This window comes from Electrophorus electricus, chromosome 4 (genome assembly GCF_041902795.1).
Source record: "Electrophorus electricus isolate QZ-2024a chromosome 4, ASM4190279v1, whole genome shotgun sequence".
NCBI classification, from domain to species: domain Eukaryota; kingdom Metazoa; phylum Chordata; class Actinopteri; order Gymnotiformes; family Gymnotidae; genus Electrophorus; species Electrophorus electricus.
Genome location: NC_137500.1, coordinates 9,875,001 through 9,891,613, shown reverse-complemented (window position 1 = coordinate 9,891,613; position 16,613 = coordinate 9,875,001). Strand labels below are relative to the sequence as shown.

Below are 16,613 nucleotides of genomic sequence, written 5' to 3'. Positions count from 1 at the left end.
GAAACTGCGTCATGACAGATAATTCATGGGGACGCGGGCACACACCCCCTGACACACCTATGGTTTAGACGAATAGGAATGCCTTATCTTTCCCTTAGTGCAGGACGCCCCCTAACATTGAAATGACAACGTTTTTTTAAATGTAATTAAAAAAAAAATCAAAAAAAAATCTGTGTATGGTATAAGGAGTGTTCAGTAAACAATGGTCAGCGCACTCGCGTGTGCGCCTATCTGTCTGTCTATCAGACGGGAAGTAGATTCGGGGGACAAAAGCAATATTTAGTCGGGCGGTGCTTAGTTTGGAAACTAATGCCGGTGCACGTACCTCACGTCAAGACGTCACATTTGGCCCAAAGTATTTGGCACTCGGGTCTGTGTACGTTCCGTCCAAAGCATTTACTCGGCCTGCAACTTTACACAGAGCCAGACACATAGCACTGATTCAGAACAGTGAGAGCAGGCGAGATAGACCAACTTGAGAGAGCAAAATCTCTCATATGAGACCAGCACCCCTAAGATATTACGCATGCACGGGCGCGCACAGATAGACACCTAGCCTACATGGGATTTGCGACTATAAAATACTTCAGACAAGTTGTACTTTTTTCTAATTACAAATAACAGATACTAAATTACGAGTCAGCTGTAGAGGGAGGGTCAATGTCAACACAACACAACTTAAGTAAATGAATGTGTGACCATTTTTAAAAACATGAACAACGCTACTGTTCTTTGTATGCGTCAGAGAACGTAAGTAAATTTACCAATAGAGGTCACTGTTTAGCACTCTAGTCACAAAGCATTCATTCTCTTGCATATCAGTGCTTAAATTTGTTATATCTGGAAAACATTGTACATATGATAGGTGTTTTGTTTGTTTGTTTTGTAGTTTCAAAAAGGCTTGAAGCAGATCAATCCTAAACATACAAAATAAGTAGTTTTTATTTGTACGCTATGTATATCTGTTTTTAATCAAACAAAGTAGTTGAAAAGGTATTTTTCTGGGGACAAAGCAGCTGGATGTACACAGACAATGACAAAGTACAAGTTTCTTCTTCACATCCTGGGTGGAGGCCAGATTTGCAGAGGCCCAGCGTTTCTAGCCTCACTCCCTGCACCACGTGGTGGGCTAAAGCCCTTGGGCTGACAGCCTTTCCTGGACCTGCTCCAGGGGTGAAGTGAAGCAGAGCCGCTGCTATACTCCCTGGGGGTGCTGATCATGAGGACAGCAGCTCTGTGTTGCAACACTCCCAGCAATCTGCTCCTTTTCCCTAACCGCTCTCTATTCTCCCCTCGTTTCTCTCTTCTCCGTTTCACCTCTCTTCTCCCGCGCGCCCCTCTCTATTCTCCCCTGCAACAGCATTTCTGGACACTTCCAAGATTATGTCTGGAATATTTCACAAACGAAACTGAACCCAGTGTCTTTCCACACATGACTTTTGCAATAAAATGGGCTTTCAGTATCTTTTTTGTTTCAAAGAGATTGCATGTCACCATCTCTTGGTATGTCCAGGCCACACTTATATAAAATGCTCAAAGTTTAGAAACCACATTCACAAAAGATGTGAAAAAAATGCTTGCAAAAAATAAATTACAAAAAAAACCTCTCTGAAAATCTCTTTTCAAAAATGTTTACTTTTACTGAAAAAGATATGCCAGACAAAATCTTATCAGTTAGTATTAAATAATTGTGTGGAACACTATGCTAACCGAGTCAGTGGTCCACTATCTGTATTAGTGGTGCATCTATTACATATACACAGGCAGAATAGAAAGTATGTAAGGAGTTCTTTTAAGACTAAGCAAAATGACCTTGCACCATATCTCCCCCTCCTCCTCCACTGCACTAAACAGCAGGGGGCGCCATTCGATGATTCTTGCAGGTTGAGAGGGCTGAGCTCTTTACACTGTCTCTGGGACTAAGTTCCTCAGAGCAAGACCCCAGCAGCATTTCCTTCATCACAGCACAAAAATGTAAACGTCATCATATCATGGGCACTTTGTACATCTAGTGCTACTCAGAGAGATGATTAAGAGCAGCATGTATAAGTAGTGCACATATTGCAGAATAATCATACATTAAAAAAAATTACATCATAGTAAATGTAAATGTCAGTACATTATGAATAAATGCACTCTCTACATAATTGGAGGATTGTGTAATGTATGCTAAGGCATGTAATACCAGTAAGTTGATCTGACAGAGTAAAGTGCCATAATGGGAGGGAATTAATAATTCGCTGCTGGTTGGGAAGGTGAACCAGGGTGTGCAGAACGAAGTGTTCTTTATCTGGATTACTTATTCACCACGAACACAGGTGCTACTAAAGTACCTGCTGTGTGGGGTCTCAGTGTCTTCTCACTTGGATGTTTTGTGGAATGGATGCAGTTCTGAATAGAGGATTGTCTGATCTTTTTGAATGAACTTACAGATTCTCACTGGAGGTCAGAACAAGCAGCCTACCTGACAGAACATTACATTAGTTTGTCTTCAGAGCATGTGATCACATTTTTAATCATAACCTTTTAGATTTATAGTATATATTTATTACCATGCTCTGTGAATAGTGTATGGAAACAGAGCATAGTCAGGGTTAAAGAGTTGGGCTGTGATCAAGAAGTTGGAAGTTTTGGTCCAGTGAGTTGGTCAGCTCAGGTCAGGTGATACCTGCCATGGCTTTGTACTCAAGCAGTCTTTCCCCCAGTCTACAGCAAACTCTGTCTAGATAAGTGAATCTGTACTAAAGTAAGCTCTAGTTGAATATGTGAATCTGTACTACAGCACGCTCTGGCTGGATAAGTGAATCAGTAATTGTGTTACTGACATTCCCGTTATACCGCCCATGGAAAAAACATACCGTTTTCTTGGAAAAAAATATACCGTTGTATACATAAAGCCATAGAGAACTGAAGGTATGCTTAACTTTCTTCCTGTTATTCTCCTGAGAGTGGGAACATGTGGACCAAACATGATCTAATGGTTTTGTCCATGTATTATTTAAAACATCTCTCCCCTTCTCTCTCACTCCAGTTTGTCTTGGTGTGGTGGCTGGCACATTAAATGATCAATACCATGGGGCAAAGTGAAATAAGAGTCAACAAAAGGCTCTTTATTGACCATGCTGTTTTAATGTTGGTTTGAAGTTTGAAAAGATCTTTTTTTTTTTTTTCAAGAACAGAAAGCTGAATTGCTAAAAATCTTTGGTCAGTTGCAACAAAAATACCAAATGTGTTTAAACATTATTATTATTATTAAATAATATCTATAGAATAATGCCATAAGAGTGACACATATAAAAATATGCAAATAGGTTTTTTATTTATTTTTTATTTTTTTTACTAATGACTCTAGATGCAATATAACACTAGTCTACATGTCTACATGCAAGTGCAATGCAGATCTTTGCTGGCAGAGGTCTCAAGTCAGCAAATAATTAACACCTTATATTCATACAATCTATATGAAATTACTCATACAGCATATAAACTACAGCATGTTCTATAAAGTGCCTCAAATACCTGAGCATCCTAATGTGGCAAGGATGATAGTGTAAGTGTTGCCCCCTGCTGGAGATCAGGTGTTGTATGGCTGCCCTCCAGGGAAGGCAGTAGGTTGTATAGTTATCTCCTGATGGGGCAAAATAACTACCCTGAAACCACACAACCTACTACCTCACCCTGTACGAACATCAGGAACAGCCAACAGGGCCAAAAGACGAAGTGGAGAAGCTTTTCTTCATTTACTTGATGGCTTCTTGGGCTATATCATGAACAGTAGGGAAAATATCAATCTTATGCATTAAGGTAGATTTAGTAAGAGAAGTATCATAAAATGTTTTACAGTATAGGTTTACAGAATAATAATACAAGATCACTATACACAATATCTGCAAAAAAAACCAAAGAAAGGTTAAACATGATCAATACTAAATCCATTGATTCCCCATATAAACCAAAAGTACTGTTTTAACCTAACACAAGCAGGGCTGATTTCCTACAATACTGAAATAGTAGATGTGCAGATTGTCCACTCACTTCAGTTGTTCAATCAATTTCTAAAACCATTCAACATCAGTTTAAAGAATATCTGTTAAAAATACTGTCAAACCAAAAGATGTTTGTCTCCCAGTGAATTCAAGCATCAATATTAAGAGTAAAATGCATTGCAGTCTGCAGTTGCAGGGAAGGAGAAACAAGGACCCATAATCAGTGATGTAATGGTTAAAAAAGGTGCATAAACTCTAAACTTCAGTGTACAGCCATACATGTAATTGAAAATTTGGTGACTCAAACACATAAACCAAGAATCTATGTCTATATTGTTATAATTTACTGTGATTTATACTGCAGCTTCAAAAAAAAAAAAAAAAATCTATAAATTAGTAATATGAACTTTGATGAACAAATATGGATGCAAAATTAATAAGAAACTTTACATATATTTCCAGCTGTGTGTCTGATATATGTCCACTTCTGCTCCGCATGGCTTTTTTTTTGTATACATTGTAAATTGTTACATAATTTCTGTCCATTCTACAAGTCCTTCACATGAACTAAGCAGCTGCTTCTTTAAGATGTTAACTTACAGTTCACTTAATTGTTTAGCGCAGTTTGTGCTAGGGTTTCAATTTATGGTTGCCTTCTACTGTGTACCTTTTAGAATTAATATCACTCAGTTTTGCTGATGTAATAACATTGCAATCATAAATATATGTCTGTCTGATCCTATCTCTGTGGAACCATCTTGTTGGAGAACTCATCATCGCTTATGTCCAGTTCAATTTCTTTGAACGGTTCATGTTGCCATTAGGCGATGAATCTTTCCATACCAGCTTGTGTCATCTGTAACAGGACAGGGTGGACCGGGGCTAAGCAGGATGTGTTAGACCTGCTTTGATTTACAGTATTTTATTAAGTCCATGTGAGTGAAGACTAAAAAAGTAGAGTAAACACTAATAAAAAGGAGAATAAACTCTAAAAAAGGGAAGTAAATGCTAATTCATATTTAAAAACAGTTGATGTGCGTTTACCTTCCACTACATCCATGCCTGTAATCAATGTTTTTCATGAATTCATGTACTTCATATAATAAACATTAAACAGACTGCATGAAAGATGTTTAGTCCAATCCTGTATTCTAATCAGTGATCACTGCAGAGGCTTCACATTTCCACATATCCATAGTTCATGGCGATGAAAATATAGCCACTTCAGGAAAGACAGTAAGTTGTATAGTTATCTGACAAAGGGCATGACCCTAAAACTATACAACCTACTACCTCACCCCAAAGGACAGTGTGCTGTTCTGCAGAGTGCCTTGCTGGTCCATCTCAGGCTGCAAAAGCCTCACACAGTGCATAAAATCACAAGAGCAACAATTAAGTGAATAGAAAACAGAATGCATAATAAAATGAAATTTATAAATTGCCCTAACTAAATATTACATATGTACAGTACATATATGTACAGTACCTTTGTAGATAAATGTCCATTTATTTTCTCCTGACAGGAGCTGAAAACAGTCCATCTTTCCATTGAGTCTCAACACTTCCTAGTCTCCATCTGCAAACTGGAAAGAAAATGTTGCCATTAGCTGACCTAGACCCATGTTCATATTTTCTTTCACTGTGAGTGAGGTTTGCTGCCATTTTTATTTATCTGACATACTGCCAAGACCAGCCCAAACTGTCCGGAGAGACTGCTGTAAAGGAGAGGAGCTGTAAAGTTAAGGGAATGCTCTTTATTAGAAAGGGTATGACAGAATCTCTTCTGTTGCTATGCAATATACCAGCCAATAGTGAATCTGCCTGGTCATGTGACAGGTACTCTGCTGGTTATCCAAAAAGACATTTTCTGACTACATGTTCATTGATATTTTTTTTTCCTCTAAAAGGAATAGTAGGCTGTTAGCAGTGTAATAGGGATTAAAACCATGTTAGGAAACAAGAAGTGTGTTGATTTTATAATGATCTTTTCCTGAATCCAGTCATCAGTTCCACATGTAATGCCTGAATTAGGTAAAATTTTCTTAAGAAACTGAGTGGACAATGTTTTGAGCATACCCATGAAGGATGAAGGGAGTAATCTAGATTCCTTATTCTTCACCACTGAAATTCCAGGGGCAGGACAGTTTATCCTTGGTAAAATACTACAATGGTACTACAACACTATTTTGGTGTTGGTACCTCAGAACAAGATGAGAAGCAAGATGCTAGCTTGTCCTTTGTTGTAGAGGTACTTTGGCATGCTTCAATTATGGTAAATATTTTATAATAATAATGTACAATAATAATAATAATGTATTTGCAAAGTGTTTCAAATACACTGGCCAAAAGCTCCTGATAATACTGATTCATCATTGTGTATAAAATTACACATCCTTCATTTTGACACTTCTTAACTTCAGTGGTACATCCTACTCCTAAGATAACTCAGACACCACCCCTCCCCTTTTTTGACCATGTCATGGGAGTCTAGTGAAGGTCCCTGGGGGTCTACATAGCCATGTCAAAGTAGCAGAGGCTAAATAGGGAGCCCAAGGCTCTCATGGCTGCAGGTTAATGGGCAGAAGCCTGAAACAACTATTTCTACATTACAGAGGCTCCTGTTACACATGTGCAGGGCTGGTTAGGGCCAGTGGGGGTGGGGGGGTTCTCATCTGAGACAGACACTGTGACCTCCCCATCACCTCCGCAGCTGATACAGGATTTAAGTGTGAGGATCAGCAGTACAGCTAGCAGAGCTCACAGTGCTAAAATATACAGTAAGCTACACTCAAACATACCACAGTGTACATGCCTGGATACACACAAACAAGCATTAACTCAAACATACATAAACATAGGTCAAAACTACAAATACATTTGCATAGATGTATGCTCTTACCAACACAAAACAGTATAAAAGATTTAGTTTTATTACATACAAACAAAGTGAACAGAGTGACTTGCTTATGACTAACAATTAAGTAAGCGCTGCTTTAACGGGTAAATGGGAACCACAAACCATTCTCCTGTTGTCATGTATATTAATCACATTAAAGGCAAAACTCATAATGACATTAAAGACTGATAATGACATTGACCTTTATAGAAACCACCTTCTAGAAAATGACATCCACATATAGCTCAGTGCCATGAGGCTCTCAGGTCCTTGCTTAAGGTGACAGTGGAAGCAGGATGTTATACAGTGCATTAAAAACCATGGTTCAAAAAAATTCATGGTTCAACCTGCTGACCAATGGGCCATTACTATCAAGTACAAGTGTCATATTGACAGGACTAATATTTGTGCTTAACTTTAAAAAAAAAAGCTTTTTAAAATTAAAATAATTTGTATTAGTTTTTAAAAAACAACAATCACACTGGATATTATGGCATGTCCATGAAATCAGAGATAACAAAAACATCAATGGAAGTTAGTTCTCTCATATTAGCAAGAACCAATTGTCTGGAAATCTATAACCTCAGGATATTAAAGAAAATGAAACCAAACTCCATGTGCTCAGTACATAAAACTTTCCACAATCAATCCACAGGAGCAGACAGCATGACCAAATCTATTTAACAAGGAATTGACCAAGAAATTAAAGTCAGCAAAGAACAGGGTGGTGGTGGGTTGTGTAATGTGGTGGGGGTGTGATGCTGGTTGTGTAGTGTAGTGGGGGTGGAGGTGGAGTTTGTGGTGGTGAATTGTGTATTGTGGTGGGGGTGGAGGTAGAGTGTGTGATGGTTGGTTGTGGTGTTTTGTGGTGGGGTGGAAGTGGGGTATGGTGCAGAGTGGTGGGGTGTAGGTGGGCTGTGGAGGTAGGCAGGGACTTCAGTGCACAGCCTATGAATTGGACTGCAGACTTCAAAGACCCAAGGAATGCACAGCAGCCAGCCATCAGTAAGCAGTGAGCAAGTGTTTCTTCACTGCAGTCACATCTTATTGTCTGAGCACTGAACAGCAGAAAGAATACGTTTGTGCTTGCCCCTACATTACATTATCTCACTATGTAATTGCCCTTTCACATACCCAAAATAATGACTGCGTATAATTTGTCAAAAGGAACAAGACAATACCAAATAGGGGCTTAGGTCCAGACCAGGTTTGATTATGATCACAATGATCTATCATAAGTTAGCACCCATTGTCTCCCGAAGCTGAAATTTCCACGGCGAGATCTGAACCTGTTTTCTGCTTGCACTGGCCAAATTCAGCCAGTTAGTGTGAGGATTTCCGCAGGCCCCGGCTGGTGACACATTACAAGCATGCACCTCACTGACAGGCCAAAACAAAGTTATCAGGCCATCCACTGATCCATTCTGACTCAGTCTTCTCCATTCACACAGTGAACCAGCTGCATCCTGTTTTCAGTTCAGACTGTTAGCACTTGCCAATAGCACCTGAGGACCAGGCTCTACTTCATCATTTTGAAAGGTCAATGCAGAGTGTCACCTACTGCACTTTCCAATCAAAGAAGAGCTCTGGCTCCAATTTACTTTACCTTAAGCGGTTTGGCTACTTCTAGTCAGGCTAGTTCTCATGTTTGAGCCCTTTTTCTGTTCTTTAGTCTGATTACTGCATGTAATTTTTTGGGTGATTAGTAAAACAGGAAGGATTGAAGCAGCAGCAATCACACATTGATGCAGACAAGCCTCACTGGCATACTGATCTGACCGGTCATGCCCAACACATTCTCGAACCCCTGTGCCCTGACTGTGCCCTTTTGCCATTGGGAGACAGAAATGTATCTGTTGCTAGGCTATTAATAGGGCACTCTTCACATACTTTGCCTGTGTTCAAAGCTCCAAAGAAGAACCAGGGGATCTCTAACCTTAAGCATTACACTAGCTGGGATTATTATAGCTAAAAAGCTCTGACTCTTTCCAGTGAACAAATAAGAAAGGTAATGAAAGATGCTAATGGCTGCCTCATTCAAAATACATTAACAATCTGAGTAAAAAAAAACTGCTTTGCGGAAAGTGCACCCACTGAACCCTGTTTGTCCTTTAAGGTTGGCCTGAGCAGTTTTCCCTTACATATGCAGACGCATCACGTTGTGAGATCCCATGCCACGCAGTGATGCCATCTGCTCCTTATAACTCCACCCAGGCAAGGGCCCGTGGGAGAGGGACGTGGTGCTGTCCTTTCTAATACAGCCCCACTCTGGAGGCCCCGTGTGCTCACCACGCTCATATAGGAGGTGGTGTGGAAATATGTGTGCAGTGGGCACAGTTATGCAATGTGGTTCATAATTCATTTTCATAAACACAATATGGATAGTGTTATGTGCCAAGCCGAAGCACAGAGCACAAGAAAGAAGAGACTGAAGACTGGACTAAAAGGCTTTTTAAGAGTGCTGATCATTAGTGCTGATCACAAAAACAATCTTGACTTCATCATGCTACGCTTAAAACAACATGAATGCATTTAGAAACTAGATTTATGTACTGTATGTGAGCAAGTCTGTTTAGCTACATGTGGTCTTATATTTCCAATATGACAGAGCTTCCAATTCACATTTATCTAAGAAAAGCAACTTTTTGTTGAACCAGGAAAAAAGATACATCCATTATTAGTATTAGTAAACTAACTATGCCTGCCCATTTTTCTAGGGAACCTGTCATGCTGAAGCAAAACACATTATTAGTAAGTACTGTTAATGTCTCTAGTACCATGAGCAGACAGTAGAACTGTCTACGGGATGTTTCCACCATCTGGTTAAGTAACTAAGTAACAAAATGCCAGGCATGTGCAGAATTCCAGAAGAGGTAGCATTCAGCAGCAATGGGTTAGCAAAGCCACAACACAAGCCCCCGATGCATTGTAAGCAGGTTGTATTCCCGGCCAAGCGGCTGGGGGGTAAGGGTGAGGTAGAAGGGTAGTAGAGTGTTCAGAAGTGCTGCCGGTTCTTGCTAGTAATTTATTTATTTATTTATTTATTTTTGCACAAGTGGAAAACAACAGTTTATGGCACCTGTCCAAGGTCAGTGCTTGGAGGCGTGGAGCTGGGAAGAGTCCAGGACTCTGCAAAGCTGCTTGTTTATATGCAGTCAGTTGGCAACAATTAAGATGCTTAATAAGAAAGAGAAAATGCTCTACTGCACTACTTTATCTGTGTGGCCAAGCGCATTGGTGCCCTATTCCTCTCACTCTTCATTCCCTCTCTTCCACACTTGACCAGGACGTGTTCACCTGGCAACTCTAGCTAAATGTACAAAATGGGTGCAGAGAGTCTCCAGGCAGAAAGAAGGTCGGCCATTTTGTCGATGCTTTAGGCACAGAAATGAATGGGAGAGGGAGGAAGCTGTCTTCTGGAAGATGCTGTTCATGTTCTTTAATCCATCACAGTTCTCTGACTTTATCTTGAAGTATGCTTACATGTTTCAAACCTACATCTGAGAAATGAAACAACTAAACAACTAAAACATGCTTATAACAATTCATGAAAAACAATGATTTTAATGTGATAGATCAACTACTACTGTACCACAGAAATTTGCTTCATGCAGTATTTGGGACTGAGTGGGCATGGCTTGTGTGGGTGAAAGCACTGGCAATTCATCATCAGGACTAAATCTGCCATAATGTGCCCACACTGGTTACTCTAGAGTAGTGAAGGACTCCACTTCATGACTAATTACTCCTCCCCATTTAGTATTGTTATGGAAGAGTAGTAACAGTAACTGTTTCATGCTTGTGCAAGGGAAATCTTTCAAAAATGGATTTCGACATTTCTAGTCATACCACAGCAACATATTTGTGATGCATTTATGCTTAAAGGCACTTTTACTTATATGCCACTTTTCCTATTCAAAGGGGTAAGATACAATGGAAATGAAAAGATAATTAAATGGAATAAAAAGATATGGAATAAAAATAGAAGTAAAATGAATCAACTATAGATTAAAAAATACATTAAAAGGCAAAGATAAAGTGCAGTATAAACACTTGGGGCACATCTAAGTTCTTCTGGAGGTTTGCTCAATTTGTGTATACCAGAAAAGCTGAATTGTGCATGGGGTTATACCCTTATATACCCACAATATAATATATAATAAATTGAAGCACTGTGTCATCAAAATTGAAAAGCCTACTGTACATGGAAGAAAAGGTTTTAATTAGAAATGCATTATTTACTTACTGAGGATATCATTACATCAAGATAATCTTTACATTTTCAACTTTGAACTTGTTTTACATTTCTGACTTTTCCGACCTCCCAGTTAATTTTTTCTAGCCGTTAACTATATATCTGAAAGCATGTGTGGAACAATGCTCACCATCTCAGCCTCCAGAGGAACAGAAGATCACAGTAACTAAGGCTAAAGAGTCTACCTTACTCTCCATCAACAAATGTCTGTTAAGATATGTTAGACGTATTTTTTTCTTTTATGCTTCTTCTTTGCTCTTGCATTAGTAATTCTCAAAAATCTTAAATATCATCAAAACAATGTGTGGGGCTGTGGGACTGTATGTCAATAATCTGACTGGTCGCAAGAGCCACAAAGAAAATAAGATAACCAACCCCACCTCATCACAGCTCTTTGGCTATTTTACTTTCCAAATGAAAATGACTGACTTGCTTTTTGGAACATGCTGCCCACATCTAGAATAGGGGACCTTGCAGATTGATCCTTTGGTAATATTTAGTAATGCCACAGAAATTATATATACAGGTGAACCAGTATTACTCAGTCAGGTAGAGAGTATTAATACCTACCAAATAAATCCCCTGTGACTCAGAAAAAACCCTCTGAATTCTTATACCATTAAAAATTAATATGTCTGATGCCCTTTTCAGTAATAAGTATATTTCACTAAAGCTTGTCCTCTTCCAGCACATTCCTATTGTCAATGTCTATATTTCAAACAGCCAGAACCTAAAACACTCAATATGAAATGTTTATATAAAAACTGCGCATGTCACAGTGAGGTAGTGGCATTGTTGTGCCACTCACCTGGGGCCTGGCAGGGGTTGCATCTTTGGCTGGCAAACTCCAGCAGTCACCGTGTATCTGTGGGTCCAGGCTTCAAGCCACCCTAGAAGCAACATAGGGAAAGAGCACCTTTCATCGTCCACATCGTGTGCAATTTAACACTTTCCGTAATATTTATTTATATATGTTAATTCTTAATAACCACAGGTATGACTATGAAGACATGGAAAATGAACACCAGAGTTAAGAAAGGTTTTCACCACATGTAGAAGCATTCAGGTTTATTAACTTTTTTAAATTATCTATTTATGTGTTTCTATACAGTTCAGTTCTTATAAGATGTGGTATTTACTAATAAAAAAAACAAACATGCACAAATTATATCAAAAGTAACAGCATACATTAAATTGCTCATATTACTACATTATATTCAAAGCACTTTAATTTAGTTCAATTTTAGAGATCAAACTCATAAACACAGATTTCGCACTGCCACCTAGTCACATATATTTACTGATGATTACTGAATATATATACTGAGTGCAGATGATGATAGTAAAACTTATCAATATGTGTTTATATAATTTAATTTTGGCTTTATATCAATAAATCTTGGATGTAAATAATTAGTGTTAAACTATGGGCATGTGAACACACACAGACATACAAACACACACTCACACACACAAAATAATTCAATCAAACCTGCACAAAACATACTATGGCATTAACTAATTGAATAAATTACATGACATCTGTTTACATCAATTTTATTATATTACTATAGCAAAACTAATGTAATGCCAATCTTGGAGAGGATGTCTTCTGAACACATATAGTCTGAAAAGATATAGTCTGAATAGCCTAAATGCAAGACATTACGGTGATTCCCATGCGAAGGCTATTTAAATATTTTTGCTTTACAATTTATCTCATACTTGTATTTGTGTGAAAGTGAAAGAGGGAGTGCAGTAACCTTACACTACATACATAGGGCAAAAATGCAACAAATAGAAGACACTTGCTAAAATGGAAAATATAAGGCATTAATCAGTGTCTCAGTAGTATCTCGTATCATGCTACAATTTTCAAAGCATGGGACTTCATAACTACAATAATTTGGAAAATTTACTTCAGCAAAAATGAACCACCAGATTTCTCTTGCTATGACAGAACATGATTTCCTAGCTGAAATATGAATGCCAAAAACATAAAAAAAAAAACAGTAAAAAAGAAAAGTAAAAAAAAAACCAGTAAAAAAAAAGAAAAGATAGAAAGTATATTCCACCAGTTTGAGAAAAATATCCTTCATCGTCTCATTTGTATGAGGCATCTACCATAGCATGCATAGGCTACAATGTATTTTGTGCTTTTGTCCAAACAATAATTGATAAAAATTTTGATGCACACAAATGCACATAAAAATATTCTACAAATGTTCTAGAGATTTTGTATTAAAATTTTTTTGCTGTACAGGAACAAAATCCTTTTATTCCAATAGTACGTAAAGATTGTGTGTGTGTGTGTGCGCGCGCGTGCGTCTGTGTGTGTGTTTGTGTATGTGTGCATGTGAAAAATGTGAACATACAGTACTGCTCTGAACTACTATCTTAAACAAAGTAAAGAACCAAAGGGGATTTAACCTCAAATGCATTTATGAACTGGCATCAAAGACCTATTGCATGCAAAATATGTAAACATGCTGAAGTATTTACTGAATGCACAGTAGTTTGAACTGGTCAGCCTTGCTTAAATCTTCCAGAAAATAAAATCAAAATGGTGGATCCAGTTTTCACTAAAGCTTTTGCTATTTGTGAAGGAGAGCACAGTAAGGCAATTTTTGATTGTGTGTTTGTGTGCTTAGTGTGAAGAAAAGAAACTATGCTATATTAACATAATATTTTCTTAAATTCTTTTTGTTCTGTGTAAATAGTCATACAAGTTTGCTGGTGGGTGAACTTTTTGCTGAATTAGCAAAATTTGCAGTGCTGTGTTTTCACTGTAATTCAGATGTTGGTCTCTCCTTCTCTATCTGTCTCTACTGCTTTCTCTCTCTCGCTCTCTCTCTCGCGCGCTCTCTCTCTCTCGCACGCACACACACACACACACACACCATGAATATTTGAACAGGTAAACATAGAGGCTGAAGGAATGTTATCAAATGTTTGCTCTGTCAGTGCTGTGGTGATTCACTGCCACCCAACAGTACTGAGTAAAGGGTATAAAGAACCAGGAGTGAGTTCAGGTAAAGAAACATCCACTGGCACTTATAGAAGCAAACACAAGTACATATATGTTCATATACATGTGTGCGCACTCACACACACACACACACACACACACACACACACACACACACACACACACACACACACACACACACACACAGCTATGCACAAAAGTAAAATATTGCAAATCTGCTTTGCCATATGTTAAAAAATTGTCCATAAAATGTAAAATGTTTAACACCATTACTCCAACATCTGAAGGCAAAAAAAAAAAAATAGATACAGCCTATACAAGATATAACAGATCATTTTTTAAAGATTTAAACAAGGAACAATTTTTAATATTTTAAGAAATTAAATTCGCTTTCAAATGTTAGTAAAAAAAATTAGATTTACATAGACAACACAGTGGTCACGAACAAGAAATATGAACACACTACAGTATATCTCACAGGGCAATCCACATTCACACTGAAGAATCAAAATATTTGTGAGTAGCAGAATCCATTTGAAATGAGTTGCACCGCCATTTTGCAAAATAAATGCTCAAAAAATTATAGCGGTGTTCTGTTATGAATTCGTTCATATATGAATTCCCCATTACTCCTTCTTGAAAAGATGCTTGTATAAAACTACATAAAATCATAACTCTCCCTTATTATCTTTGGAGAACCTGGGAGAAAGCGAAATTAACACTCAATAGGTCAGGTAGTAAATTGGCATTTTTTAAAAAGTACGAAATGCAATCATTTCTAAACATTATTGCAAAAATAACAAATGCTTAATTTCACAATTCATAAGCCAATAACTTTGATTACGTACAACTTAGGTTGTAATGTTTTAAAAATTGTTTTGAAAATTAAGATCAAAGCAAGGCAACCTGACTTAGAAAATGGCCAATTTTAATATTCCAGAGGCCCTAAAGCATTGGTGTGCAATTTGTACTTGAAAACGCAGCAGTGCAAATATATAATATGTAAACTGTGAATAAAAATATATGCTTGTTTGTAATAGGAGGAACATAAAAGCAAACTTTGAAACAAAAATTTCATAATATCAAAAAGTCACTACAATTGCACAGCAAAATTCTTGTTCATACACACAAGATACAGACACATGCATACATACATACACACACACACACACACACATTTGCAAACACGGGTAAACTCACCCACAGACAGAAAGTATCAAACAGAACTTACACAGATGTGTCACTTGAGGCTCCGAAACTGCGATCTCAGGTTCCGGTGTCCATGGGCCTCTGCGGGCTGAGCCTTTTCCCGCAATCCCCCCTGTGCTGTGGAGGATAAAGGGGCTCCGGAGCCGAGAGGGGAGCTCAAGCTGCAGCTCCCCGCTCTTACTGTTCTCCACAGCAGCCTGGAGCTCCAGGCCACCCCCCTGCTCCGTGCTCGGCCTGGGCCCAGGCCTGGCACTCTGCGGCGCGGTTCACCGGCTGCCTGGGCCTCAGCAACAATAGGAGGCCACGAGGGCGTCTAGGAGGCGTGTGTGGAGCCCGTCTGCGGCGCGAAGCCTCATCCGAATGAATGGAGCATGTTAGAAAACACACAATTAGCATGTCTGCTGCATGCAAATCAGCAGCAAGCAGCAACTGCTTTCGCTTTGGCAGGGCCCGAGGAACATTTACCAGACTGGAAAAGGTCCCCCCTCCTCCTCCTTCCGTTTTCCTTCTTTCCTCTTCCCCTCCCCTCTCAGTGTCTTTCAGTTGTGCCATTCTCTCTTCCCTTCTCTGGCTTCTGGACCATCAGCAGTGCCAGTTTTGGGAAGCGCAGTATTCCAAGCATGTGTTCCAGATGACAAGACTTTTGCCTCAGTTCCTGGAGCTAGCATGCAAAGAAGAGGAATCTCACTCTCTTCCTCACCGCCTATCGCGCGCCTGTGTAACATTTTCGGAGGGCGAATCTCCACGTCGATTTCGGTCTCGCTGCCCAAATTTTGTCGTCTTCTTTTTCCTTCAGCCTTTTGTGAGAAATTGGCACCTGTCCCAGGCAGAGCTCCAGCAACACACGACTAACCCTGTCAGAACACAGACGAAGAGAGGGAGAGGAGAGGAGGAGGATGGCAGTGGGGCAGGATTTCCAAAACGTGTACCTGGCCCTGTCTGGCATGCTCTGGCTGTTTATACTCGGCACGGAGGAACAAAAGCACCTCGAGGCGAGTGTCTCCAGGATCGGTGGGCTGACCTGAAAGTGGCGTGGGCCCCGTGGAGATCAGCCCTGGGTCGAAACGTGCTGCTCGCTGACCGATGTACGCCAAGCGCCTAGACGATAACCTACCGACTGACCCAAACTTCGCGCCGCAACCTGGACCCCTACAAGAGCAGAAAAAGTCGAAAATTTCTCCCGAAAAAGTACACCACATAATCGCTGCAAAGCATGAACAAGAGACGAGAAGCCAGAAAGAGACAGAGAGAGAGAGAGAGAGAGAGAGAGAGAAAGTC

At 39.2% G+C, this 16,613-nt stretch overlaps 1 protein-coding gene across 3 annotated transcripts in view; it reads right to left on the bottom strand.

Moving 5' to 3' along the window:
- Positions 1–3,294: 3,294 nt before the first annotated feature.
- Positions 3,295–16,613, bottom strand: part of LOC145657465 (uncharacterized) — a 32,279-nt gene continuing 18,960 nt past the window's right edge. For all 3 annotated transcript variants that reach the window (XM_081712264.1, XM_081712266.1, XM_081712265.1), the window contains 4 exons: positions 15,358–16,484; positions 11,946–12,027; positions 5,473–5,569; positions 3,295–5,345 (listed from right to left, as the gene is read on the bottom strand). In XM_081712264.1, coding sequence (XP_081568390.1) covers positions 16,193–16,484 — 292 coding nt within the window. In that variant the 3' untranslated portion in view covers positions 3,295–5,345; positions 5,473–5,569; positions 11,946–12,027; positions 15,358–16,192. The remainder of the gene's footprint in view (positions 5,346–5,472; positions 5,570–11,945; positions 12,028–15,357; positions 16,485–16,613) is intronic.